Source organism: Malassezia sympodialis, genomic scaffold (assembly GCF_000349305.1).
Source record: "Malassezia sympodialis ATCC 42132 genomic scaffold, msy_sf_4, whole genome shotgun sequence".
Lineage (NCBI taxonomy): Eukaryota > Fungi > Basidiomycota > Malasseziomycetes > Malasseziales > Malasseziaceae > Malassezia > Malassezia sympodialis.
In genome coordinates, this window is record NW_017387802.1 from 541,027 (window position 1) to 567,184 (window position 26,158).

The 26,158-nt window shown below is 62.5% G+C and overlaps 14 protein-coding genes across 14 annotated transcripts; 6 read left to right on the plus strand and 8 right to left on the minus strand.

Annotated features, from left to right (window-relative positions):
• Positions 1–428: 428 nt before the first annotated feature.
• On the plus strand, positions 429–2,612 carry MSY001_1097 (uncharacterized protein; the record flags this gene model as incomplete). The annotated part of the gene is made up of 3 exons (XM_018886200.1): positions 429–567; positions 622–862; positions 1,226–2,612. 3 exons carry the CDS (start codon positions 429–431, stop codon positions 2,610–2,612), a joined length of 1,767 nt encoding a protein of 588 aa, XP_018739698.1.
• Positions 2,613–2,706: 94 nt separating this feature from the next.
• On the minus strand, positions 2,707–3,792 carry MSY001_1098 (uncharacterized protein; the record flags this gene model as incomplete). The annotated part of the gene is given in 2 exon segments (XM_018886201.1): positions 2,707–3,728; positions 3,741–3,792. 2 exon segments carry the CDS (start codon positions 3,790–3,792, stop codon positions 2,707–2,709), a joined length of 1,074 nt encoding a protein of 357 aa, XP_018739699.1.
• Positions 3,793–4,186: 394 nt separating this feature from the next.
• On the minus strand, positions 4,187–10,567 carry MSY001_1099 (uncharacterized protein; the record flags this gene model as incomplete). Its single annotated transcript, XM_018886202.1, has 1 exon — positions 4,187–10,567. One exon carries the CDS (start codon positions 10,565–10,567, stop codon positions 4,187–4,189), a length of 6,381 nt encoding a protein of 2,126 aa, XP_018739700.1.
• A 506-nt stretch (positions 10,568–11,073) lies between these two features.
• MSY001_1100 (uncharacterized protein) lies at positions 11,074–12,639 on the plus strand (the record flags this gene model as incomplete). Its single annotated transcript, XM_018886203.1, has 1 exon — positions 11,074–12,639. The coding sequence occupies one exon, from the start codon at positions 11,074–11,076 to the stop codon at positions 12,637–12,639; it is 1,566 nt and encodes a 521-aa protein (XP_018739701.1).
• Positions 12,640–12,665: 26 nt separating this feature from the next.
• On the minus strand, positions 12,666–14,025 carry MSY001_1101 (uncharacterized protein; the record flags this gene model as incomplete). The annotated part of the gene is made up of 2 exons (XM_018886206.1): positions 12,666–13,912; positions 13,941–14,025. The coding sequence occupies 2 exons, from the start codon at positions 14,023–14,025 to the stop codon at positions 12,666–12,668; spliced, it is 1,332 nt and encodes a 443-aa protein (XP_018739702.1).
• Positions 14,026–14,287: 262 nt separating this feature from the next.
• MSY001_1102 (uncharacterized protein) lies at positions 14,288–15,013 on the minus strand (the record flags this gene model as incomplete). The annotated part of the gene is made up of 3 exons (XM_018886207.1): positions 14,288–14,413; positions 14,475–14,773; positions 14,815–15,013. 3 exons carry the CDS (start codon positions 15,011–15,013, stop codon positions 14,288–14,290), a joined length of 624 nt encoding a protein of 207 aa, XP_018739703.1.
• A 472-nt stretch (positions 15,014–15,485) lies between these two features.
• On the minus strand, positions 15,486–16,034 carry MSY001_1103 (uncharacterized protein; the record flags this gene model as incomplete). Its single annotated transcript, XM_018886208.1, has 6 exons — positions 15,486–15,571; positions 15,597–15,637; positions 15,673–15,761; positions 15,802–15,909; positions 15,941–15,977; positions 16,006–16,034. The coding sequence occupies 6 exons, from the start codon at positions 16,032–16,034 to the stop codon at positions 15,486–15,488; spliced, it is 390 nt and encodes a 129-aa protein (XP_018739704.1).
• Positions 16,035–16,265: 231 nt separating this feature from the next.
• Positions 16,266–17,474, minus strand: MSY001_1104 (uncharacterized protein; the record flags this gene model as incomplete). The annotated part of the gene is made up of 2 exons (XM_018886209.1): positions 16,266–17,390; positions 17,418–17,474. The coding sequence occupies 2 exons, from the start codon at positions 17,472–17,474 to the stop codon at positions 16,266–16,268; spliced, it is 1,182 nt and encodes a 393-aa protein (XP_018739705.1).
• Positions 17,475–17,778: 304 nt separating this feature from the next.
• On the plus strand, positions 17,779–18,567 carry MSY001_1105 (uncharacterized protein; the record flags this gene model as incomplete). The annotated part of the gene is made up of 1 exon (XM_018886210.1): positions 17,779–18,567. The coding sequence occupies one exon, from the start codon at positions 17,779–17,781 to the stop codon at positions 18,565–18,567; it is 789 nt and encodes a 262-aa protein (XP_018739706.1).
• A 36-nt stretch (positions 18,568–18,603) lies between these two features.
• Positions 18,604–19,248, plus strand: MSY001_1106 (uncharacterized protein; the record flags this gene model as incomplete). Its single annotated transcript, XM_018886211.1, has 1 exon — positions 18,604–19,248. The coding sequence occupies one exon, from the start codon at positions 18,604–18,606 to the stop codon at positions 19,246–19,248; it is 645 nt and encodes a 214-aa protein (XP_018739707.1).
• A 216-nt stretch (positions 19,249–19,464) lies between these two features.
• On the minus strand, positions 19,465–20,669 carry MSY001_1107 (uncharacterized protein; the record flags this gene model as incomplete). Its single annotated transcript, XM_018886212.1, has 4 exons — positions 19,465–19,468; positions 19,545–20,021; positions 20,087–20,309; positions 20,384–20,669. 4 exons carry the CDS (start codon positions 20,667–20,669, stop codon positions 19,465–19,467), a joined length of 990 nt encoding a protein of 329 aa, XP_018739708.1.
• Positions 20,670–20,726: 57 nt separating this feature from the next.
• Positions 20,727–22,283, plus strand: MSY001_1108 (uncharacterized protein; the record flags this gene model as incomplete). Its single annotated transcript, XM_018886213.1, has 1 exon — positions 20,727–22,283. The coding sequence occupies one exon, from the start codon at positions 20,727–20,729 to the stop codon at positions 22,281–22,283; it is 1,557 nt and encodes a 518-aa protein (XP_018739709.1).
• Positions 22,284–22,315: 32 nt separating this feature from the next.
• On the plus strand, positions 22,316–24,206 carry MSY001_1109 (uncharacterized protein; the record flags this gene model as incomplete). The annotated part of the gene is made up of 2 exons (XM_018886214.1): positions 22,316–24,131; positions 24,157–24,206. The coding sequence occupies 2 exons, from the start codon at positions 22,316–22,318 to the stop codon at positions 24,204–24,206; spliced, it is 1,866 nt and encodes a 621-aa protein (XP_018739710.1).
• A 918-nt stretch (positions 24,207–25,124) lies between these two features.
• MSY001_1110 (uncharacterized protein) lies at positions 25,125–26,157 on the minus strand (the record flags this gene model as incomplete). The annotated part of the gene is made up of 2 exons (XM_018886215.1): positions 25,125–26,078; positions 26,101–26,157. 2 exons carry the CDS (start codon positions 26,155–26,157, stop codon positions 25,125–25,127), a joined length of 1,011 nt encoding a protein of 336 aa, XP_018739711.1.
• Position 26,158: the final 1 nt, after the last annotated feature.

The window sequence follows — 26,158 nt, forward strand, 5'->3', positions numbered from 1 at the left end:
GTCCCATTCGAAATGCTAGAGATCATATACCTCATATTTCCAACCGCAAAACGGCTTCGGATGTTCCCGAAGATGAAATTAGTGATACTGATCTGGGGGACGATGCGTTTTCGCCAAGCGAGTTCCGGAAATTTTCTGCATCACATTATTATGACGGGGGTAAACCAATAGCTTCGCCATCCCTATTAAAACCTTCTTCAGCGGATCGAAGCAGTGGATCCCGATCTTGGCCTAGGTCAAAGCGGGAGACACCCTCCACTGTGGTTGCGGATCACGACTTGCAGAGCTCAAGCCATGAACTGAAATCTTTCAGTAAGAGTTCCAATGACCGCGATGAAACTCGAGTAGAAAGTCCGAATGAAAACCAAGATATTGAAGAGCAGATCCTTCTGGATAATTTGGGCTTTTCCAAAAAAGAAGGAGCGTCGATGGCGGTCAATGAGGAAGACGAAGATTCTCCATTCCCAGAAGTGCGAGCTTCTGTATCCAACATTGATGATCCGACGATGCCTGTTGTTACCTTCCGTGTTATTGTTATCTCGTTCTTTTTCTCAATATTGATCAGCGGTGTGAATGTATTTTTAATGGTACGAGCCCCTGCACCCTCCATCTCTACCACAGTTGTCATGGTAGTAGTGTACCCTCTCGGTAAGCTGCTGGCAGCTATATTGCCGACGCATGAGTATTACTTGCCTTCCTGGCTTGGCGGCTACGCATTCTCGCTCAATCCTGGACCATTCAATATCAAGGAGCACACACTTATTGCAGCCGCTACCACCATTGCTGTAAACCCTAGCTATATGCTTCACTATCTGATGGCAAAAGAGGTTTTCCTTGAAACTAGCAAAGAAAATACAGTATGGTATGGTTTTATCCTGACCATGGCCATTCATGTTCTTGGCTTTGGTTTTGTGGGCATTCTGGATCGTTTCTTAGTGAAGCCAGCTACGATGCTATGGCCCCAGACCCTCATGTCTACAACTATTTTGAATACATTGCATGCAGACACAGATCGCTTGGAGAAGGGAATAACACGTATGCGATGGCTTATCGTGGTCGCTATTGGCGCCTTCTGCTATAATTTCCTTCCTGATCTGCTCTTCCAAGGGCTGTCGCTGGTCTGCTGGCTTTGCTGGATCAAACCAAAAGACGTTGTACTGAACCTAGTCGCAGGAGTTAATGGGATGGGACTTTTGAGCTTTACCCTGAACTGGGCGCAAATCAGTTACTTTGGCTCGCCTTTGGTGGTTCCTTGGTGGTGTACTTGCAACATGATCCTAGGTTTTGTCGTGATGGCCTGGATTGTGATGCCGGCCATGTACTTTACCAACGTTTGGCAACTGGGCTATTTTCCGTTTACTAGCATTAGTATCTGGGACAAGTATGGCCATGAGTACCAGGTGCAGCGGGTGCTCGACTTTCCCACGGGCACCTTTAATCCTGCCAAATACGAAGCATACTCACCCGTGATGCTCTCGCTGGGATTCATCATATCCTACTTTTGTGGGTTTGCAAACCTTGCAGCGCTTTTGTTTCATACGCTCTTCAACCACAATAAGGACATTTGGCAGGCATTTCAGACGATGAGCGCCGGGAAGATGGACATCCATGCGAAATTGATGCAAAAGTACAAGTCCGTCCCATCGTGGTGGTATACGGCCATGTTTGTCATGGGCTTCTGTATTCTCTTGATTGCAGATGATCATTCCACTCAGAAATTGTCAGCAACAGCGCTGATTGTGGGTATACTCATCACCATCTTGTATCTACTTCCCTCCGGCTACGTACTTGCACAGACTGGCCAATTGATTGGAAATAACATTTTTGCTGATTTGGTGGGTGGCTATCTGCTGTCGCAGCAGCAACAAAACTTTATGGCATTTAAGGCGCTTACAGTCCAAGCGCTCATTGGTGCCCTACAGGTGACGGCGAACATGAAGCTAGGGCACTATATGAAAATTCCGCCGCGGACCATGGTGGTTGTCCAGCTCATTAGCGTGCTGGTCGTGTCCTGTGCACAGGTGGCGGTCAAAACACTTATGGTCGTCACAGTCTCTGACCTATGCTCGAGCACTCAGAGTCTAGGGCTCCAATGTATTATGGCAAATGCCTACAACAGCTCAGCTCTCTTGTGGAGTGCGGTGGGACCGCACTACATCTTCTTTTCCCAGTCCTTCCAGTTCGTGCTGTGGGGCCTTCTTGTGGGGGCCCTTGTGCCAGCCATTGTCTGGTTGATGTATAAGTGGACTAAAGCCCGCTGGTTGCTGTATATTAATGCCCCATTGATTTTTACCTCGATGACGAATGCCCCGGCCTCCATGAGCATCAATTTCACTTGCTGGTTTGTGGTTTCGTTTATTTTCCAGTATTGGATGCGAAAGCACCGCTTCCACTGGTGGTCCAAGTACAACTTTGTGACAGCCGACGCATTGGATTTGGGCACCGTGGTATCGGAGCTCTTGATCTTTCTTGCGATCCGGTTGCCGCTTCACGTCAGCCCCGTAATTAATTGGTGGGGAAATCGCGTGGTTTTCCAAAATGCAGACATTATGCGGAAGCCATGGTTGTCCATGCCGACAAATGGTATCAGCATCAAAAATCAAGGCTCATAATGAAGACATCAATATAATTTATAACGTCTATGCATTGTCTATAGTTCATTGCAACGTCGATGATATGGTACAGAAAACCAATCAGCATTCTGAGTTAGTAGCTTTGGTACGCACCAATCCGCTGTCCGCGTTGAGCGATGATGAATTCCACGCCCAGCCTCTGTTCCGATTCCAAGTCGTGCAATTCTTTTTCGATGGTTTGAACCAACTGGATAGGGAGGGGCAACGTTGCCGCCTCCCGCCGCCGCTGCACAGGCTGGCAACAGGAAAAATTAGGATCAGCAGCTAAAACCATGCCTTTGATGTGGATCACAATGCATTTGAGGCCATGTAGCATGTTCTCTGTTTTGGTCTCGTCACCGCAGCGCTCTCGTGCAACCAGGCGAGCCAGGGTCGCCAGCTCCGCATACAAATGCTTCGGCGTCAGGTGTCCGAAGAGAAGGTGGTTCGGCTGCTCGGAGGCGTAGCTGCATTCGAGGAAGACAGCATTCAGTTTACCCTGCGCCATACGGCCCGCCACCTTGGACCAAAGATCTGTATTTGCCATAGAGTGCCCGACCGTATCAGGCTCGACGTCGCCGAGGAAGAGCACGTCGCGATCCACGCGGTGGTTGCGGAAAAGGAAGGCTGTGGACACCGTCGTAGACATAGTGTCGAGCGGCGCACAGGGAAGCGGTGAGGGAGACGGGATGTGGAACAAATCATGGAACACAGGTACGCCGTCCGTGAGGCGCGACGCACCATGCGATACGGGGTAGGGTGTGACAGTTACATCAGGCGCGGCCGAGAGCGGATGCTCCAGCTCCAGGCTGCGCAAATGATACAGAGACATAGGGTCATCTGCATTGTACGAGGCCAGCCGCGGCCAGAGGCGGCCATTGAAAAGACCCAGCAAGGTATTGAGCGTGTCGGGAAGGCCGTACACAGGGCGCTGGATGCGAAGGTTTGCAGACGCAAGGACGAGGCCAAACACGTGGTCGAGATGGCCGTGCGATAGATACACCTGCGTGATCCATGAATTAAATATTTCCGTACGCTGCTCGGCACTGAGATGGGGGGGGAACTCGGCGTCAGGGAACGTGTCCTCGGGGTGCTCGAGGCATTCTTTCAGCGAGCCTAGAAACGAACCGCCCTCGACAAGTATGGTGCCATCGTGCCACTCGCGGTCAGCAGGCTTCATAACATAGCAGGAGCAGTCGTTATCATATGGACCTCCCCCGACACCTAAGCACACGAACGAAAAGGCCGCGGGACCCACAGGAGGCTGTGACGGGATCGTGTCCTGTTGCTCATCGTCCCGACCAGACGGTGTCCCTTTGTCCATCGACGTACTTGCAATGCTTGGCATCTTTGAGCAGCCAAGCTGTGCACGGAAGGGGAACAATCCTGTCCACACGGCGCCCACAGGCAGTGGCGTGGAGTTGGGCGCCGCTAGTTCCGAAACGCTTTTTATCGTCTGCAGGGCGTTATGTGGAGGTCCGTCGAACTCGGCGATGCCGCCATCCGACCGCGCACGACAGGCGCATGACAGTGAGTGGACCCTACCACAAGTCTACAAACTGACAACAAAGCATTTAGGCTGAGGGGACAGCAGCGGTCTGCTTGGGCATCTCCGCATTGTGAATGCGCTTGGGAATGCTGCCAGCCCAAGGGAGAGCCGAGCTGCGCATGAGATCCGTGTCGACCTGCGCTGCACATGCACGGCCTTCCTGGATACCCCAGACAATCAGCGACTGGCCGCGGCGGCAGTCGCCAGCGGCATAGACGCCAGGCACGGAGGTTTGGTACGGGCGAGGGCCCTTGTTCGTGTCGGCGAGAATGTTGCTGCGCGCGTCCTGCTGGAGCTGGAGCGACTGGATCGCAGCATTCTCGGGGCCCAGGAAACCGAGCGAGAGGAAGCAGAGATCGCAAGGGAAGCGCTCTTCGCTGCCGGGGATCTTGGTCATTTGCCACTTGCCGCTCGCGTCGAGCTCCCACGATACGCGCACCGTGTGAAGCGCCACGAGGTTGCCCTCCTCGTCCTTTTCAAACTCGGTCGTGGAGATGCAGTACTCGCGAGGGTCGTTGCCCCAGCGCGCCTTGACCTCCGCATGACCATAGTCGGTGCGGAAAATGCGCGGCCACTGCGGCCATGGGTTGTTGGCGGCACGCGCCGCAGGCGGCTGGGGCAGGAGCTCAAAGTTGACCACCGACTTGGCGCCGTGGCGGACAGCCGTTCCGATACAGTCGTTCCCTGTGTCACCACCACCAATGACAATCACGTTCTTGCCCTGAGCGTTCAGGTACGTGCCAGGCGACAGCTGCGAGTCGAGCAGTGACTTGGTGTTGGATGTCAGGTACTCCATCGCAAAGTGCACACCGTTCGCGTCGCGACCGGGGATCTTCAGGTCACGCGGCCAAGTAGCGCCGGTGGCGAATACCAGCGCATCGTTCTGCGCGTGCAGATCCGCCGCGTCGAGGTCTTTGCCGACCTCGGTGCCCGTAACGAACTGCACACCCTCCGCGGCCATAAGGCCGACGCGGCGGTCGACCACGCCCTTGTCGAGCTTCATATTCGGGATACCATACATGAGCAGACCGCCAATGCGGTCCGCACGCTCGTACACCGTCACGGAGTGGCCAGCGCGGTTCAGCTGGTCTGCACAAGCGAGACCGGCGGGACCTGAGCCGATGATCGCCACCGTCTTGCCGGTGCGCATCGGCGGGGGGCGCGGGACCATCCACCCCTGCTCCCACGCATGGTCGATGATCGCGCACTCGACTGACTTGATGCCGACGGGGCTGTCGATAATGCCGAGCACACATGCGCCCTCGCAAGGTGCCGGGCACACACGACCGGTGAACTCGGGGAAGTTGTTTGTCATGAGCAGGCGCTGCAGCGCGTCGAACCATTGGCCCTTGAACACGAGGTCGTTCCAGCGGGGAATGATGTTCGAGATGGGGCAACCCGTGTCCGACTGGCAGAACGGCACACCGCAGTCCATGCAGCGTGCGGTCTGCAGCTTGAGCTCCGGCTCGGTGAGGCGGTGCGACAGCTCCTGGAAGTCCTTGACGCGCGCGCCCGCTTGGCGGTAAGCCTCGGAGCGGCGGTGGTACTTCATAAAGCCGCGCATCTTGTCGAGCTTCGACGTGCGCGCCTTCGTCAGCTCCTCGTCGAGCATCGCCTCCTCCATATCGACCACGGCGGGCTCAGCCGGCTTAGCAGGCTCCGGCTCATCCGTAACCGTGACATCGACTTGGCTACCGCGGCGCGAAAGCGTGCCAAGCAGGTCGACGTGGCTCGAGCGCTTCTTCTCCTCGGCGGCCTTGGCGGCCTCCTGCTCGAGCACACGCTTGTAGTCGGTGGGCATCACACGCACAAAGCGCGGAAGTAGATGGTGGAACTCGTGGATGACGTGCTCAGCAATCGACGAGCCCGTGTAGTGGCGGTGGTCCTCGATCAGGTTGCGCAGCTCGGCAATCTCCCGGGGGTCCTCCACCGAGCCGAGCTCGACCATCTCCGTGTTGCAGCGGCTGGCAAAGTCGCGGTTCAAGTCGAGCACGTAGGCGATACCACCGCTCATACCCGCAGCAAAGTTGCGGCCCGTCGCACCGAGGATGACGATACGGCCGCCTGTCATGTACTCACAGCCGTGATCGCCGACGCCCTCCACGACGGCATGCGCGCCCGAGTTGCGCACGGCAAAGCGCTCCGCAGCAATACCCGACAAGTATGCGTGGCCGGACGTGGCACCGTACAGACACGTATTGCCCACAATAACATTCTCCTCCGACATGAACGGCGACGTCTTGGGGGGGTACACAATCAGGCGACCGCCCGAGAGACCCTTGCCAACATAGTCGTTGGCGTCGCCCTCGAGCTCGAGCGTGATGCCCGGCGCCAGGAATGCACCGCACGACTGGCCGGCGCTGCCCTTCGCGCTAATGTGGATCGTGTCGCGAGGCAGACCCTCGGGGCCCATGATCTTGGACACGTGGTACGAGAGCGTCGTGCCAAGCGCACGGTCCGTGTTAACAACGTCGCAGTCGATCTGCACGGGCAGGCCGCGCGAGAGCGCAGGCTCGGCTTCGTCGATAAACTTGTTGTCGAGACGCACGTAGAGCTTGTGGTCTTGCTGGCGCACCTTGTAGGTCGCCGCGCCCGGGCGGATCTCGAACGCCGGCTTGAGCAGCGCACTCAGGTTGATGTTCGCCGTCTTGGGCGTGCGCAACGACTCGTCGACCTTGAGCAGATCCGAGCGGCCGACCATCTCGTTCACTGTGCGCAGGCCGAGCTTGGCCATAATCGCACGCATCTCCTCGGCCAGGTAGTAGAAGAAGTTGATCACATGCTCTGGCTGACCCGCAAACTTCTCGCGCAGCTTGGGGTCCTGCGTCGCAATACCGACCGGGCACGTGTTCAGGTGGCACTTGCGCATCATAATGCAGCCCATCGCAATGAGCGGCGCCGTGGAGAAGCCCCACTCCTCCGCACCAAGCAGACATGCCATCGCCACGTCGCGACCCGTACGCAGCTGACCGTCCGTCTGCACGGTGACACGGCCACGCAGATCGTTCAGCACCAGCGTCTGGTGCGTCTCTGCCAGACCTAGCTCCCACGGCAGACCTGCGTATTTGATACTTGTCCAGCGCGCGGCACCCGTACCACCGTCGTGGCCGGCAATGAGAATGTGGTCCGCCTTGGCTTTCGCAACACCGGCAGCAATCACACCGACACCCACCTCCGAGACAAGCTTCACACTTACGCGCGCGCGCGGGTTCGAGCACTTGAGATCGTAGATGAGCTGCTTCAGGTCCTCAATCGAGTAAATGTCGTGGTGCGGCGGCGGCGAGATCAGACCGACGCCCGCCGTGCTGTGACGCGTGCGCGCAATCGACTCGGACACCTTGTGGCCCGGCAGCTCACCACCCTCACCGGGCTTGGCACCCTGCGCAAGCTTGATCTGCAGCTCGTCCGAGTCGGACAGGTAGTGTGACGTAACACCAAAGCGGCCCGATGCAATCTGCTTGATCTTGGAGCGCAGCGAGTCGCCGTTCGGCAGGGGAATTGAGCGCTCAGGGTCTTCACCACCCTCACCCGTGTTCGACTTGCCGCCAAGCCTGTTCAGAGCAATGGCTAGCGCCGAGTGCGCTTCCATCGAGATCGATCCGTACGACATGGCACCCGTGCAGAAGCGCGGCGCAATCTCCGTCCAGGGCTCGACCTGGTCGACGGGAATCGGGCGCGCCTTGCCAAAGTCAAAGTCCAGCAGACCACGCAGCGTCGTGGCACGCACAGCCTCGTGCGTCGCCTTCGAGTACGCATCCCACGCAGCCTGGTTCTTCTGGCGCGTCGCATCCTGCAGCGACGCAATGCACGACGGATCGTTCACGTGCGCCTCACCGCCGTCGCGCCAGTGGTAGTCGCCCGTCTCATTGAGGCCAGGGAACGACACAATCTCGCGACGGGGGTACGCGCGCTCGTGCAGCTCAAGCGCATCGGCGGCAAGCACTTCGAACGTGGCGCCGCGGATACGCGTCGCCGTACCGGCAAAGCAGCGGTCCACCACCGTGTTGTCGAGACCGAGAGCCTCGAAGATCTGGGCGCCCTTGTACGACTGCAGTGTCGAGATACCCATCTTCGACATAACCTTCAGAATACCACTGTCCACCGCATGGCGCCAGTTGGCGGTGAGCTGCTCCGCAGGCAGGTCGACCTTGGATAGACCCTCGCGGCCGACCTTCATCACGGCCTCCTGCGCAAGCCAGGGGCAGATGGCGTCTGCACCGTAGCCGAGCAGCACACACACATGGTGCACCTCGCGTGCCTCTGCCGATTCGATGACCAGCGCAATACGGCTACGCTGCTTCTGGCGGATCAGGTGGTGATGGACACCGCCACATGCGATCAGCGAGCTGATGGCCACGCGATGGGGGCCAACACGACGGTCAGAGAGGACAACAATGCGCATTTCGTCCTCAATCGCACGGGACGCCTCAGCACAAACACGGTTGAGCGTCGCCTCATAGCCAGCAGCGCCGAGCGCCGAGTCAAACGTCGTGTCGATGGTGATCGACTTCCACTCAGGGTGGACGAGGCTCATGTTCTGGAGCGCCTTCATCTCCTCAATGCTCAGCACCGGGGACTCAAGGTGGATACGGTTGCATTGCAGCTCGTTCATCTCCAGCAGGTTGCCCTCAGGACCAATGTACTGCTCGAGCGACATCACAACCGCCTCACGGATCGGATCGATCGGAGGGTTCGTCACCTGCGCAAACAGCTGGCGGAAGTATTCGAACAGCAAGCGCGGCGACTGCGACATGCAAGCAAGCGGAGCGTCGTTGCCCATACTGCCGAGCGCCTCTTTCGCGTCGTCCAGCATAGGCAGCATGAGCAGGCTAATTTGGTCGACCGTATATCCAAACGCACGCAGGCGAGGGTCGGTACTCAGGCGCGTCTCGTCGAGCTGCGGCGAAAGCGACTCGCGGCTCACGCGGCCCACGCGCCTCGTGATGTCGCGCAGGTGCAGCAGGTTGTGCTCAACCCATGCGGCAAAGTCGGCCAAGTGCGCCGTGCTCGACTTAAGCTCACGATCATCGACAATGCGGCCCTCGAGCGTGTCGACAAGCAGCATGCGGCCAGGGCGCAGACGGCCCTTGGCCGTGACCGTCTCGGGCGCGATAGTCACAGTGCCGACCTCCGAGGCACAGATCATGATGTCGTCCGACGTCGTGTACCAGCGGCACGGACGCAGACCGTTGCGATCCAGATTCGCACCACAGTAGCGGCCATCACAGAACGTGAACAGCGCTGGACCATCCCACGGTTCCATCAGACAAGCCGCCCACTGGTAAAAGGCAATCTTCGCAGGGTCCGTCTCACGGCCCTGCCAGGCCTCGGGCACCATAAGCATGACGGCCTGGGGCAGCGTCAGCACCTTGTTCACGACCAGGAGCTCCAGCACATTGTCGAACGCAGCCGAGTCCGAGCCGCCATTCTCAATGATGGGGTACAGCAGGTCAAGCTCCTCGCCAAATACCTCCGAGCGCAGGTGGCCCTCTCGCGCGTGCATCCAGTTTTTATTGCCGCGGATCGTGTTGATTTCACCATTGTGCGCGGCCCATCGCAGCGGCTGCGCGCGGTCCCACGACGGGAAGGTGTTGGTAGAGAAACGCGAGTGCACGAGCGCAAAGTGCGCGCTGTACACCGAGTTATTCAAGTCATGGTAGTAGTTGTACACTTGCACGGGGCTCAGTTGACCCTTGTACACAATGTTCGAAGGGCTCAGTGAGCATATATAGAACCAGTTCGCCAGGCCAATGCGGTGCGACGAGTGCTTACGCAGCATGAACAGCTGACGCCCAAAGTGGCTCTCGTCAAACACACCGTTCGCCTCGCACTTCTTCGACTCCCAGCCGTAGTACTCACCGAGCACCACAAACGGCTGCATCACCTTGGGCTCGCGGCTGCGCGAAGCGGGACCCAGAATGGTGCTGTCCACAGGGACCTCACGCCAGCCCAGAACACGCAGCTGCAGCTTTTCGGCGATCGTCTCAAACAGTTTCATATGCTCCGCACGCGCGTGCTCATCCTTGGATGTGAAGAACAGGTTGCCGCATGCATACTGGCCCAGTGGTGGCAGCTCAAAGTCGTGGTCGATACTAACTTCGCGTCGCAAAAAGGCATCGGGCATACCAGTCATAACACCGGCACCATCACCGTCGCGGGCGTCTGCACCGACGGCACCACGGTGCGTCATATTGCACAGTAAGAAGCGTGCCTCCGACACAATCTTGTGAGACGCCTTGCCCTTAATGTGGCACATGAAGCCTACACCACACGCGTCCTTCTCGTAGTCCGCGTCGTATAGGCCCTGAGAGGCAGGCAGAGAGCCAGCCCACGATTCTTGGTTTCGCTCCACGGACTCATAGCCGCTCTTGTTCAGAGCCGCCGAAGTGGCATACTCAGTCACCATATCTTTATTGTCGCATGGGAGTTGATTGTGGTTAAGGGGGGTAGGGTACACAGTCGCCATAGCTCCCCAATCAATGGAAATGTTGTTTAGGTGGAAAAAACCAGTCCTGCAAAAAGACTCCTGTCAAATGATATGCTGCAGAAGGCAGCAGAAGGTCACTGTAAGGGCTTTGTGGTAGGTGGATGTGATAGCTCAAACAGCTGGCAGGGGGGAGGCGTTGGTAGGTTCCCAACGGAGCAGGTTCCCATGTGGGCGCTTATCTGCATTTTCTCACTTTTCCGAAGCCAGCCGGCCAAGCCATACTGGAACCCCCACATCGCTGGACAATGCCACCAATCAGTGCGTACGTTTTACACGAATGACTCGGTCGCTGATGCGATAAAAAATTATCTCCAGGATTAGTATCACGTGAATATATGGCCAGGCGACCAACAGCAAAAGCGCTGGCCTTTGCCTCGCTGCGGCGATGCGCACGTCCTTCCCTCCACTCGTCGCACGTCGCCACCATGTCGAGCCTCGCCGATGAGCTTCTCGCTGACATTGACGAGGCCGCCCCTGTGCCTAGTGCAGAGGGACCCGGAGAGGCAGAGCCACCAATGTCTTCTATGGCAGATGAGCTCATGCGCGACGAAGAGGCCAACGCCCCCAATGCCTCGAGCGACAACGTGCATCCCGAGGCGGGCGCTGAGGCCTCGTCCGCGCCCTACAGCGCATCTCTTCAGGCCCTGATCGCATCTATCGACGAGAAAGGAAAGCAGTCTTTGCCTCCCGTAGCCTCCGTGCTCGAAGGCAGCGACGAATACGAGCTGATCGTGCGCGCCAACAACATGGCTGTGGAGGTCGACGAAGAGATCCTCGTGCAGCATAGACATATTCGTGAGCTGTACGCTCCCCGCTTTCCGGAGCTTGAAACGCTCGTACTCAACCCGTGGGAGTTTATTCGCGCGGTACGTGCCCTAGGGAACGATGCCGAGCTGCACTGCATAGGTCTCGAAGGCCTTGTCCCAGCAGGTACGATTGTGGTCATTAGCATGACGGCGTCGACGACCACCGGCCGGCCACTGCCAGCCAATGAATGGCGCCGCGTTGAGGAGGCCTGTGACAGGGTCCAGCAGTTGGAGGAGGCCCGCCATCGGATTCTCTCGTACGTCGAATCGCGTATGTCGCTTCTGGCGCCCAACCTCTCCGCGCTCATCGGCACCCGTATCGCAACGAGGCTCCTCGGTGTGGCTGGAGGCCTAGCCGCCTTTACCAAGATCCCGTCGTGCAATGTGCATCTACTGGGCGCCTCGCAGAAAATGTCAATGGGCTTATCGACAGCGCACGGCGACTCGACGCGTTTTTCAGGCTTTCTTGCGCAATGCGACCTCGTGGCGCAGACGCCTGACGACTACAAGATGCAGGCGCTCCGCATGGTCAGTGCCAAGGCCTCACTTGCGGCACGCATGGACATGGGCCGCGCGAGCGGCTCGCAGCACGGCGAGTATGGTGCCCGCCTGTATGAGGAGATCTCGCGTAAGATTGAGAAGCTGCTGGAGCCGCCGCCGCAAAAACTGGTCAAGGCCCTTCCTGTACCAAATGAGGGTGGTCGCAAGCAGCGCCGTGGTGGACGGCGAGCACGCAAGTTCCGCGAGATGCACGGACTAACGGAACTGCACAAGATGCAGAACCGCGTCGAGTTTGGTAAGGAAGAAGAGGAGGCGGGTGCCTTTGACGAGACTATGGGCCTTGGGATGGCCGGCTCCAAGGCGAGCGGCAAGGTGCGGGCCGTCAGCGCGAGTGCAACAAAGAGCCGTATTTCGAAAGCGAACAAAGAGCGACTCGCGCGGCTGAATCGGCCGACACTTGCCTTGCAGAGCACGGCGCCTGGCAGCTCGACGACGGCCGGCACAGCATCTTCGCTGTCATTCACACCTGTGCAGGGCATTGAGCTCATCGACCCATCGCGGCAGAAAAAGGTGGACGAGGCCAACTCGAAGTGGTTCCGCGAGGGCCAATTCTCGCTTGTACCCAACTCGCAACATACCCCCACGAATATGCCGCCTCCGCGGCTGCCTACTCGAACACCGTAGTAGTACTATAGATGCCCATGTCAGCACTACGCTGATGGATTGGGGCGGTGGATCATGGCGGTGCGGCCGGGGCCCACACCGATCCACTCAATGTGCACGCCCAGGAACGACTCGATGAACTCGATGTACGCGCGGCACGTCTCGGGCAACTGCTCGTACTCGGTGCAGCCCGCGATGGGTCCCTGCCAGCCAGGGAGCGTCTTGTACTGCACCTCGACTTTGGCTAGAATGTTCAGGTCAGCTGGGAAGCTGGACAGCTCCTTGCCGTTGACCATGTAGTTGGTGGCGACCTTGATAGTCGGCAGGTTGTCAAGCACATCAAGCTTCGTGAGGTTCAAGCTCGTGTAGCCATTGATCAGGCACGAGTAGCGCATCATGACCAGGTCCAGCCAGCCGCAGCGGCGCCGGCGGCCCGTCGTTGTACCGTACTCGGCACCCACCTCCTGGAGGTGAGTCATGATTTCGTCGTTGAGCTCCGTCGGGAAAGGACCCGCACCCACACGCGACGTGTACGCCTTTACAACACCAATCACAGGACCAATCGCCTGCGGCGGGATGCCCAGGCCCGTGCAGACACCACCGATGCCGGTTGACGACGAGGTGACGAACGGATAGGTACCGTAGTCCAGGTCGAGCATGAGGGCGTTTGCGCCCTCGACAAGGATACGACGGTTCGACTGGATCATCGAGTGGATAAATGTCACACCGTCGACGACGAATGGGCGCAGGCGCTCGGCAAAGGCGCGGTAGCGCGCGATCTCGCCCTCGGTGTCGTACTCAAAGTTGCCGTAGCGCTTGAAGCGGCCCTCTACGAGGGTGCGGAACTTGGCCGCGAATGTGTCAAAGTCGTAAAGGTGGTGCACACGCAGACCAGAGCGCGACGCCTTGCTAGAGTAAGCTGGGCCAATACCCTTCTTGGTGGTGCCGATACTGCTGCCACCCAGCTCGACTTCCTTCAGGCCGTCAACAATCTGGTGGAAGTCAAACACCAGGTGCGCACGGTCCGACACAAACAGACGGTTCTCGCACTTGAGGCCCTTTCTCTCGATTGTGTCGAGCTCGCTGAAGAACGACGGAATGTGCACAACAACACCGGTGCCGATGAAGCCAATGCACTTGGGGTTCACCAGGCCGGAGGGGAGCAGGTGGAAGTCGAACTTGGTCTCAACTTGCTCGGCACCCACGCGCGCCACAATGGTGTGGCCTGCATTGTTGCCGCCTGCACATCGAGCGCAGATGTCCATCTCGCCGGCCAGCATGTCGGTCAACTTCCCTGATATGTCAGTGCCGCTGTCACACACCTTTGCCCTCATCGCCCCATTGGGACCCGAGAACTACACTTACTCGCCCTCGCGGCGACTCGTCCGGCTTGGGCAGCGTAGCCATGGTGGATACAGGCGCCTACCGAAAAGCACAATAGCGTTTGGCAGCTCGCGGCGTCGGAACTAGCCAGCGCAAACCACTTGTGATTTGCTGGCATCGGCCTTGAGCTACCTAGAAAATCTGCGAGAGTATGACCTAAGCATGCTTAGTCACAGCCGATTCACCTCGGTGCCGGTACCGGCGGACGGTGCGGTCATGAAAGGATCGCAGGTCTACACGTAGCACTACATCGTGGTACACAGGAAAAACGAGACATGACCACGTCTTAAGCCATCCAAAGCTTGGCCACAAGCTCAGTGAGGCCAATGTCGTCTGCCATACGGTTAGTTGTCTGTTCGAAGCCTTGGCGCCCGGGCACCGTAGGGAGTCCGAGGCGCGAGTCATATACGCACTCGTGTTGAATTCTGTAGGGTTAGCGGACGAGAGGACTGCCACGTACCATAGAGACCCACAGCGGTGGCCACCGTCGCTGCGCGCAGGATCCACTTGGACACGGGGCCGGCCACAGGGAACTTGCGCTTGTCCAGGTAGTCCACCAGCACAGAGTCGAAGCCGATGTGCGAGTGCAACAGAAGAGTCGCACTCAAGACGCCGTCGAGCGTGCCGCAAGCACCATGCTTTACAGTTGCCACGGCAATCATGGGCACAAGGGCCACAGAGATGAGACGCTCAAAAGCCCAGTGATACGAGCCATGCACGGCATTCGGCTTGGGGTATTCCGTAGGCTCGTTCACGGTGCCCTTGATGTACGCTGTTTGTTAGCGCTGCTACCGGCGCAAAGGGAATACATACAGCCACCCGGATGGATCAAAGGACCACCGAACGTGCGGGTCTGGGTCGGGGCGACAGCAAGCGGACGAGCTAGATGATTAGGCGATCCTGGTCTCTCGTACGTACCAGCATGGAATCCACGAGCACCTGACACGAGCATGCGAGTCAGGCCCGCGTTAGGAAGACGGGTGTTCAGTCCCACAGCAGCACACATCGACATGACCCTAAGGGAGGTGAGCGAACGGGGGGCAGGCTCTCGAGCGCGGGCTCCATGTGGATTTCTTTTGGGCGGAACGTGATTGGCGGAGTGCGCCGATGGACCTAGTAGGTGGAGCTTGCGCTAGGCCGGATCTTTCCGGCTGGTACGCCAAGGGGCAATTTGGCTGGCTGCTGGGCTGCTGGGCTGCTGGGCTGCTGGGCTGCTATAGCGCTGGGGCTCTGCTGCTGGAGCAGAGTCCGTCGGCGCCACCGAACAAGTCACACATAGTGGTGGCGAGACGACACGCTTTCCGGGATTTGTTTCACGGAGGAAGGCGCTATGGCAAAAAGTACAAACGCACTGGGGTATGAGGCACTTCGCGGAGAATGCAGGGGTTGCTTGCAGAGACAAGCACCACACACGCGGTAGAAATGCAAGAGATAGGCCGTCAGGGCATGCCTGAGCTGGTAGCCAAAGAGCAATCCGCCGCAGGCTAGTCGGTCTCTTCATGGGGCTTTGCCAGGGGCTCGTCACGGAACAGGTGGTTGCAGTAGCAGCACACGTAGAAGAAGATCATTTCTGGGGTGAGTGCGTTGGCACGTACTGTTAAAGGTGCGCTTGCTCTGATCCTGGAACATGACAGACCTGTGTCGTGAGCATAATTCAGGGCGAGCACGTACTCGGTATGGCCACAGTTGGGGCACGTCAGGTCCTGCGTCCTGCGCAGCGTTGGATCCGTCATCAGTTCGTCGATGATACCAGGTTGCTCCTAGCGTGCGTCAGCTCTGGACGAGGCGCGCACGACCTACCTTTGAGATGAGCTTCAGGTCGTTGCGGAACACAAGAGGGTTCTCAGCCTCTGTGCGGAAGGGGCAGTTACGGCACGCATACATCAGGACATGGTTCGTGTTGTCTGCCTAGGACGTGTGAGAAGTGAGCGAGACGAACCTCGGGGTAGAGGAGATTATTGCTGGGAGCGTTAGCCCTCCCATAGGCGGGGTGCGGACACGTACCACTCTGCGCAAAAGTTCAGAGAAGCCATCGTTCCCTTGCGTCTCGCTGGCGTCCCTTGCGCGTGCAGATGCCTGACACTGGAGCAGCGCAGCGACGGAGCGCGGCGCCGCGTCGCCTGCGACGATGGATCACGTGCAGTCTAGCGCGCTATCTACGAGACGGGGCGACATCTAGCAGTGGTGGATCTCCTCGCGCTCGCGGCCGCGCACCCACGTAGGTCCAGTGCCATCAACGCTGTCGAGTTAGTGTGGGGAACGTACTAGATATTCGTGCAGAGCTCTTCGACGGAGGGCTCCTTGCTCGCCTTGGCCTCCTCGAACGCCTTGTCGACCTCCTCCTTGGCGGCCTTGTCGACCTTCTTGAGCTCGTCCTCCTCGATCACGCCCCAGTCGAGGATCTGGGTCTTGAGGCCCTGGATCGGGTCCGACGAGCTGCGCATCTTCTGGATCTCCTCACGCGTGCGGTACGTCGTGCCGGGGTCCGAGAGCGAGTGGCCGCCGTACCGGTAGGTCACGAGCTCCATGAGCAGCGGTCCATTGCCGGACGTGGTGTACTCGCGCGCAAACTCGGTGCCGCGCTTGACGGCAAGCACGTCCATGGCATTCACCTGGATACCGGGGATCACATCGCCACGAGTGTAGAACTGGGTGTTCATCGAGCTGCGCTCGGCGCTCGTACCCATGCCGTACTTGTTGTTCTCACAGATGAACACGCAAGGCAGGTTCCACAGCTTCGCCATGTTGAATGCCTCGAAAGCCTGGCCCTGGTTCGAGGCACCATCGCCGTACAGGGTAAAGGTGGCGTGGCCGGTCTTGTTGTACTTCTGCGCGAAGGCGAGACCCGCGCCGAGGGGCACCTGCGCACCAACAATACCGTTACCACCGAAGAAGTTGGGCGCGTAGACGTGCATCGAGCCACCCTTGCCGCGCGACGAGCCGTCCTCGCGGCCAAACAGCTCCGCCAGCATGCCCTTGATGGTGCCACCGCGCTGCACGAGGAAGGTGTGGCAGCGGTAGGCAGTGATGAGGCTATCGTCGGGGCGGATGGCCGTCTCCATACCAACGGCCACAGCCTCCTGGCCGATCGACAGGTGGCAGAAGCCGCGCACAAGCTTGTTCTTGTATGCCTGGTCGGCGGTGACTTCCATGCGGCGCATCTTGACCATCTCGCTGTAGAGGTGGACCAGCTCGTCCTTGGTCACCGTCAGCTCTGTCGCGATAGGGTCAATGCGGTAGTACTTGAACGACTCCTCCGAGAGTTCAACCTTGAAGGGCTCGCTGCCCGACTGGGGCACCTGGTCCTTCAGCTGGGCGTGGTCCGCGACGAGGTGGACGTGGCGGAGGCCCGCCGAGGGCACAACTGCCGGACGCGCCACGCGAAGGGTCTGGAGGTGAGCAGGCAGGCGACATACGTGGCTTCGAAGCGCTGCTGCGCCCAGACAAACGCGAGAAGAAATCAGCCGGCTCATTGCGCAATAGCGACCAAGGAACAGAAGTGGCGGCCACGGACGCCGCCGGCTCGGGACCCGTAATTCCCATGCTCCAATAATTGGCGGCCGCGCCCACGCGGCCGCCCAGGGCGGCAGCAAGGAGCACCACCCCGTCCATAGAGTCGCTAGGCAGGCAGAGAGCTCATGGAGCTGGTAGAGAGCTAGACAATCTATCTGCGCGGCGCCAGCCACGGCAAGGTGCTGGCCGTGGGGACCGGCCGGTGGGCGGGACGGGCGACGCCTTATCTCCCAAATCGTCCGTTTTTTTTTGAACGTGCCCGCCATGTCGGATCCCACAGGTGCTGCTGCGTCCTCCCCCGGCGGGCTGCCCGACGACCACTGGCGCCCCACGTACGAGGACATCCATGTCATGATTCGCCATATGGCCGAGGTCATGCGCGAGGAGTTCCAGCCGGACCTGCTCGTCGCCATTGGCGGCGGCGGTTTCTTCCCGGCGCGAGTCCTGCGCACGTTCCTCAAGAAGCGCGATGAGAAGCACCCTGGCAAGATGCGCAATGTGCCGATCCAGGCGATTGGCCTGAGCCTCTACGAGGAGGTGGACGGCGTGTCCGAAGAGCAGATCGGCACCGAGGTGATCCGCACGCAGTGGCTCGACACCGCACGCCGCGTCACCGACTCCCAGGGCCGCAGCGACGCGGGCGGCCTGCTGGGCAAGAATGTGCTGATTGTCGACGAGGTCGACGACTCGCGCACGACGCTGCACTATGCGTACCACGAGCTCCTGAAAGACGTAAAGAAGGCGCTCGAATCGTACACACCCGAAGAGCGTGCGGAGCTGCCGCCCACCCGCTTCGGCGTGTTTGTCGTGCACAACAAGCGGGGCCCGAAGCGTGCGGAGCTGCCTGTTCTCGCGAGCCCTGCGGACGACCGCATCGTCGATGGCGTCAGCACGGGCGTCTACTACTACGCGGCTGAAACGACGCCGCCGGTGTGGATCGACTTCCCCTGGGAACAGACGGACATTGTCGAGCACAACCGCCTCGCTGCGCTCGCCCAGGCGCAGGGCCGCCGAGCGGGGGCCCCGCCGCCCGGCGGGCCGGACACCCTCTGACCTCCATAGTGACCACCCCCTTGCTCTCCTGCCATCATGCCACTGTCGGCGAGTCCGCTCAGTTTCCGAGACCAGCTCGCGTTCTATGGTGCCTACCATACGAACCGCGTGAATGTCGGCATCCACATGGTGTGCGTGCCGCTGATCTATATGTCGTCGCTCGCGCTCGTCCTGGCGGCGGGCGTGTCGCTCGAGTCCGTCGCCGCGCGCCTGCCGCCACCGATCGGCGCGCGCGTGTGGGACGTGTGCCAGCAGCTCGCCATCCACGTCCCACCAGCCGTGTGGCCGCACCTCAATTTCGCCTCGCTTGTCGCGGCGCTGTACCTCGCGTACTACTTCGTGCTCGACGTGGCCTCCGCGGTCCTCCTTACGCCCCTGTGGGTCGCGTACTATGCGGTCGCGTGGCTCGCCATGGAGCGCGTCGAGCATGCCGCGACGTACGCAGGCATCCTCTTTGTGACCAGCTGGCTCCTGCAGTTCTACGGCCACGGCGTGCACGAGGGCCGTGCGCCAGCGCTGCTGGACAACCTGCTGGGCGCCCTGGTCCTGGCGCCGCTCTTTGTGTTTGTCGAGACGCTCTTTCTCTTCGGCTACCGCCCCGAGCTGCAGGCGTGGCTCAAGAACGAGACGGGCCGCCTGCTGGTCCAGTTCCGCGCTCAGCATCCCCGCAAGGCTCAGTAGGCGCCGCCACGGGCACCTCGGCCATGCACGGCCATGCCCGCACGAGCTCGCGCGCACCGCTCCTTGCCACCATGTAGAGAGATAGCGTGCCGAGGCGCACGACACCGTCCTGCAGTGGCACGACCGTCCACGTCGCTTGCACAGCCACCTGCTCGCCGTGCGGCAGCGCTGTCGTGTGCTGCCGCGCGCCGACGACGCACGCCTCGCTCGCGTCGCTCAACTCCCACAGGACGTGGGCTGGCGCCTCGTGCACCGCATCCCACGCCCACAGGCGCACCCGCGCCTGAACGACGCACGCCTCGTCGACGCGCGCGCGGACCGGGTCGACGTGCAGCTCCGCATACCACGGCGTGCGGGGCCGCGGGATGTGCGCGACGCGCGTGAGCGGCCCGACCCGCAGGCGCCCCGGCTCGCCGCCTGGCACGCGCCACGCCACCTGCACATGCCCGAGACGCAGCGCTAGCGGCAGCGTCGTACTGGCGGCGGGCAGCGTCGCGAGTGCGTCGCGCTGCGTGAGCAGGAGCGGCCACGTCACCTCGCGCTTGGGCGTCAGCGTGCACAGGTACTGCCGGATGTCCTGCGGCAGGAGCGGCGTCGGGTCGAGGGGCTCGGCGTGCACGTCCCACGTCGCGTCCGTCTCGAGCGCGAGCGCGTCGAGGTACAGGGGGCGCTCCGACACGTTGCGCACCTGCATGCGGACAACGGTTCGGTCGCGCACACACGCGTCCGGGTGGCGCGTGTGCGCGACGGCCTCGCTCAGCTGCGCCGCCGAGCTGATCGAGAAGGGCGGCGGCGCGACAGGAAAGCGGTACTGCCTGGCGTTAGCGTCGCGACCTACTTGGACAGCCAGTGCTCGTTTGTGCCGCGGTCGCTCCGGATGCGGCACACAAGCGCATGCGGCGCCATGGCCTCGAGCGTGTGTGTGGCCACGAGGCAGTGCTGCGCCTGGGGCGCGAGCGGCTCCGGCAGCGTGACGCTCGCGAGCTCGCAGGAGGTCGCAACAAACTTGTCCGTAGCCTCCGAGTGCATCTCGAGCACGATGCGCACGCCCGTGAGCGGCGCTACGCCCGTGTTGGCCACACAGACGACGGCCTGGAATGTCTGCCCGACCGCTGCGTGAGCAGGCTGCACGTACCGACCGTGCCGAACGACGCAGGCAGCAGGAGCTGGTCCGTCCAGCTCGCCTCCCGCAGAGGCAGCGTGTCGCCAGGCGCCGGCGCATCGCTCCCACGCGCATACGTCGCCTCGATCGCCTCCCACACGCTCGGGTCCCACGCCATCGCCGAGGGCGGCGCATCGGGCGCAGCGGCGCCCTCGGCAGCCGCCTCGAACATGGGAATCGAGCGCGTGGCAAGTGTCGGTGCCGACACACGCATCACCTTGACGGCGATCGGCGGCGCGTGCGGCGCCTCTGTCTCCATCGCGAGCGCCGCCAGCCAAGTCGCGCCGCGGTGGTGTGTGGAGGTCCCTCTGCTCCCATGGCGCCTGGGCCGCTGGCGCTGCGTCTGGAGCAGCTGGCCGCGGCGCCCAGTGCTGGCACGCCCGTCTGGGTCGACGAGGCGAGCTGTCTTCTCGAGGCCATGCTCCGTGGCGACGGGGACTGCGGGTCGAGCGCTGACGTCGCGATTGCCGCCGCCAAGTTTGTGCCGGCGTGGGATCCTGCGTTTGCGCCGCATGCGCTCGCCGCCTGGATCGAGGAGCCCTATGCGCGCGATCCATGGTGCGTGGCGCCCCTGCCGTCGCGCGCAGAGGAGCTCCTGGATACCCTGACCCTCTCGCTCGAGCAGGTGTCGTACATTCTCTCTGCCTACGTGCGCCCCCTCTTCCAGCCGACGCCGCGCGTGCGCGCCGAGACAGGGCGCGCCGCGCCCGAGAATCACGGCGCGCATCCTGCGTGGGATGCGGGCGAGCCGGCATGGGCCTCGACGGAGCCGCGCGCCGACGGCCACGTCCCGCTGGGGTGCCACAATGTGCTGGCGTGGCTCGTGTCGCATATCCGCGCACGGCATGGCGCGGCGTGGGAGACGCTGTGGCCGCAGCTTATCCCCCCCGTCATGTCGTGGCTCGATACACCGTCGACGCTCGCCAAGGTGCGCGGCGCGTGTGTGGCGCGGCGCCTCGTGCAGTGTGTGCCCGCGCCCCTGCTGCAGCGCACCGGCGTAGGCGCCATGCTCGACGATACACTTGCGCACACGCTGCCAGCCATGGCAGACGCGGCAGGGGGTCGCATGGTGCTGGCCTCCGTGGTGCACGCGCGCCTCGCGCTCGTGGCTGCGCGCCCCAGCGCGGAGCGCTACGCTATGCTGTGCACGCTCTTCTCGCAGAGTGTACTCACCGCGCTCTCGTACTGCGCGCCAGCGTCCGCGTCGACCATGGGGCTCCCGCCGCACGCCCCCGCGCACCTCTCGGCGCTGAGCAGCGCGCGCCTGCAGCAGGAGCTTGCGGGCACAGCGCTCGCCATCGCGCCGGCCGTGCTGGACCGACTGGGCGAGGCGGCGCTCCGCTTTTGGAACGCGTGGATGGACTGGTGCGTCGCATGGGTCGACCATGCACTTGGCGCATGCGCGGCGCCGTTCCCGACGCGCGGCGCCGCGCGTCCGCTGACAGACCTGGTGGACGACGCGGTGGCGCGCGCCGATGGCGCCGAGGCGCCCGAGGCGGCCACACCCGACGCCGAGGCGTGGACGAAGGCCGCGCACGTCTTGCTAGCGAGCGTGCTGTCCGCTGTGCACGCGATGCACACGTTCGTGGACCTTGCTCTCGCGGCTGCGCCGTCGCCCGCGCCGCTCCCTGGCGCCGCGCCCGGCCTCGATGCTTGGGCCGTGCGCGCCGTTCTCGCGCTCAGCAAGTGCGCGCTACGTCTCGAGGCACTCGCGATCGAGCAGCCACACACGCTTGTGGCGCTGGGCACGAAACTACAGGACGACATCCGCGCGCTGTGCGCGCGCCTGCGCTCGGCCTCCCTACCGGCGCTCACACACGCTCTCCCACGCATCGTGGCCGGCGCGCCTGCCCGCCTCGCGTGGCTCGTGTGACACGTGACGCCATAGATTGCTACCTCACGACGATGGCGCCTGGACCTCGTGGCGCTGCTGCGCGCGGCTCTGCGCGTGGGCGTGGGCGCGGGCGCGGACGGGACCGCGGACGTGCGCGTGGTGCGCCACCCGTGTCGGCGCCTGCGCCAGCGGTGTCGACGCCGGCGCCCACCTCGGAGGCGCAGGCTACCGCGGACGGTCCGGCGCCCGCGGAGCCGGACATCTGCTTTATCTGTGCGGAGCCGGTGCGCATGTACAGTGTGCCGCCGTGCAACCACCGCGTGTGCCATATCTGCTCGATGCGCCTGCGTGCGCTGTGGAAGCGGCGCGAGTGCACCTTCTGCAAGGCGGAGGCGACGCGCGTGATTTTTACGGCGCACCCGACCAAGGGCTTTGGCGAATTCACGGCCGACGAGCTGCCTTTTGTCGACGAGAAGCTGGCCATCTACTTCGAGACGGAGCAGGACTACAACGATACCATCTCGCTGCTGCACTTCCGCTGCCCGCACCCCCAGTGCGACACGCTGTGCAGTGGGTGGGCGGACCTCAAGGCCCACGCCAAGCGCGAGCACGCGCGCCTGCTGTGCGATCTGTGCGTGCAGCACAAGAAGATCTTTGCGCACGAGCACACGCTGTTCACGGCATCGTCGCTGCAGGCACACCTGGCCGCCGAGCACCGGCACTGCGAGTACTGCCGGCAGCACTATTACAGCGACGACGAGCTGTGGGTGCACATGCGCGATCGGCACGAGCAGTGCCACATCTGCAAGAACCGCAGCGAGGACGAGCGCTGGCGCTACTACAAGGACTACCGCATGCTCGAGCAGCACTTCCACGACGCGCACTACCTGTGCCCCGCCAAAGAGTGCCTCGAGCGCAAGTTTGTCGTGTTTGAGAACCAGATGGAGTTCCAGGTGCACCAGCTCGAGGAGCACGGGCGTGCCCTCTCGTCGCGTGAGCGCAAAGAGGCGCTCCGCGTCGATCCCCGCTTCATGTACGACGACGCGTCCAGCCGCCGGGCGCGCGGAGCACGCGACACGGAGGCCTCGGGCACGAACGCGCGCCGCGCGCAGTTCGGCCGCGCGCTGACCCACGCCGCGCCTGACGAGGCGTGGGACGCTGTGCTGGCCGTCCTGCACTCGCCCATCAAGCTGACCGCGTGCCAGGCCGCCCTGCAGGCCTACCGCACGGGCGAGACGACCGTCCACGACCTGCTGCGCACCGTGCAGACCCTCGTGGACGAGGGCGACCAGGCCGCGGCCGTCGTCCAGCGCCTCGGCGACATTCTCGGCGCGGGCGAGAAGCGCGAGGCGCTGCAGCGCACTTGGGCCGCGGCCCAGGCGCGCACGTCGTTCCCAAGCCTGCCCGCGCCGCAAGCCGCGGCCCCGGCGCAGCGCACCGCGAGTGTGGCGCCGCGCAACGCCGCGCACTTCCCGAGCCTCGCCGCCGCGCATGCCGCGCGCGTGCCTGGCTCGGCACCCCACGCAGCGTCCTCGCTGCAGCGCGTGCAGGGCTCGAGCTCGTGGGGCGCCGCGGCGCCTCCCGCCTCGTCCCTCGCGGCGTTCCCGGCGCTGGGCGAGCCTCGGCCCAGCGTGCCACACTCGGTCGCGGCGTCGCGCGGCGCGGGCAGTTCGCGCGCAGTGCTTCACGCGAACCAGTTTCCCAGCCTGCCGACGAATCAGGGGCACGCCGAGCGCCAGGCACAGAAGCGCGAGCTGCTCGGTACGCGCGCGCGTTCCCACCCGCTCGTGCCGGCGCCGCCGCCCCCGAGGTGGGGCGCGCCAAGCACACCGGACGACGATGCGTTCCCGTCGCTGCGCGAGGTCACCGGCGCCCTGCCGCCCGCGCGTGAGCCTGAGCCGGCGCCCCCCAGCGGCTCTGGCAAGCAGCGGCGGCGCAAGGCCGTCCTGCTCTCGTCGGTAAGCTCGATGCACCAGCTGTAGACCGTAGCTACCAGGGTGCCTCGGCCGGCGTCTCTTCGGGCGCGCCCTCCGTGGGCGGCAGGCCCGCCTGCGCCATGAGCTCGGACAGCTGGCCCCACAGCTCCGAGATCGAGTCGAACCCCTTGCCGACAGAGATCTGCTCCTCCATCTTGCGGTTGACCGCGTTGCTGGATGCAATGATCGTTTCGAGGTCCTGCGGTGAGTGCGGCAGCGTACGCTCGTAATTTCCGCGATCAGTCTATCGCGCTCACGCTCGAAAAAGCTCGCCGCCTCCGCGTCCTGCGTCGGCGCGGTCGCCATCGTGGGAGAAGAGGCTCGGCCGGCGCCCGCGTCGCGTCTATCACGTGCTATGGGGGGCGGCGTGGGTCGGCGCAAAGAGCTGCATCAGTGGGGCGGACGTACGCGGTTGCGGAACTCGTCGGGCTTGTCGCTCGCCAGGATGCGGCCGGGCGCCGCCGGGCGCGCAGGTGCGCTCGGCATCGGGGCGCTCGGGGCGCTGGGGCGCTTTTGCAGGGTGATGAGCTGTGTGAGTCACGGGACGTACGCGGCGGCCCCAGCGCCCAAAGTCCTGGAGGCTGTGGGCGATGAGGTCCATGTGCTCGTGGCTCGGGAGGGCCGTCTCGGCGTCGTCCTCGTTCATAGTGGGCAGCCAGAACACGAGGCGGCCGCCGGGACGCAGAAGCGCATTCGCATACGCCAGCAGGTCGTCGATCAGCTCCGACAGGTGGTACGGCTTGGTCGGTGGGAGGTAGTCGGGGCGCCTGGGTTAGTCCGTGCACGTACGTGTGGGCCGGTGTGCCGTCTGCCATGATGTACGGCTCGTCGCGCTGGTCCACGACATTGCGGCGGCCCAGGCGCTTGGCGCCGGCTCGCACTCCGTAGGGCGCTGCGGTCAGCACTAGCACGTACGGTCCGTCACAATCGCATCAAAGAGGCCCGCGCCCTGCCGGAACGGCGCGCGCCATGGCGACTGTGTCATGTCAAACACGGCCGTATCGATAAGCCGGCCCTCCAGGCCGTACTGCGCCGCCGCGCGGCGCACGCCCGGCACGCCCGACGTGTCCTTGCCGCGCAGCATGCGCCCGTCAATGTCGCTGCCAAACGTGTACGCGCCGAGCATGGAGCACGCATACAGCATCGAGCCGGTGCCTGCGAACGGGTCGTAGATCCACTTCCCCGGGCCTGCGAGGGCCATGTTCGCCATGACGACGCTCATCTCGCTCTCCATGCTCGTGTTGCCGATGTAGCTGCGCTTCTTGAGGCTGAGCGCATCGATCAGGTCGCGCGCGGGCGGCGCCCCCGAGCGGTCCTTGATCTTGCGCCCGAGGAACAGCTGCACGAGCCGCGGGTCGCGGTCGCCCATCTCGGCGTGCCCGCGCGCCTCGACCTGCGAGAGGTCCGTGGCGCGGCGGTACTCCTCAAGCACGCCCCACGTCACGTCCGACTGGCGCATGCGGATCGGCCCTTGGAACGCCATGTACGAGAACGAGTTGATCAGCGCGAGGCGCCGCGTCTCAGAGAGCGCCACATTAAAGCCTTGCATGAGGGCCTTCCACGAGTAGGTCGGCGCGAGCCACGGCTCGAACCGCCGCGCCGCCTTGTTGCGCGCATGCAGCTCCTCATACGTGTCCGCGCACGCCCACAGCTCCCATACGCCACGCAGCGCCGAGCACCGCCGCAGCAGCTGCCGCGCCGCCTCGTCGCTCGGCAGGCGGCACAGCAGGAAGGGGCGCGACACATCGCCGACTCGCCCGGCCGGGTCCTCGCGCGACGGCGTCGGCAGCAGCTCGTACGGCACACCCATGTACTCGGCACTCGCTGCGAGCTCCGCGAGGCGGAAGTCTGTGTGTGACTGCGCAAAGTGCAGCACGTACACGCGCTGCCTCAGGTCGGCCATGGCGCCGGTGGAGTGCGACCGCCGCTCCACTCATG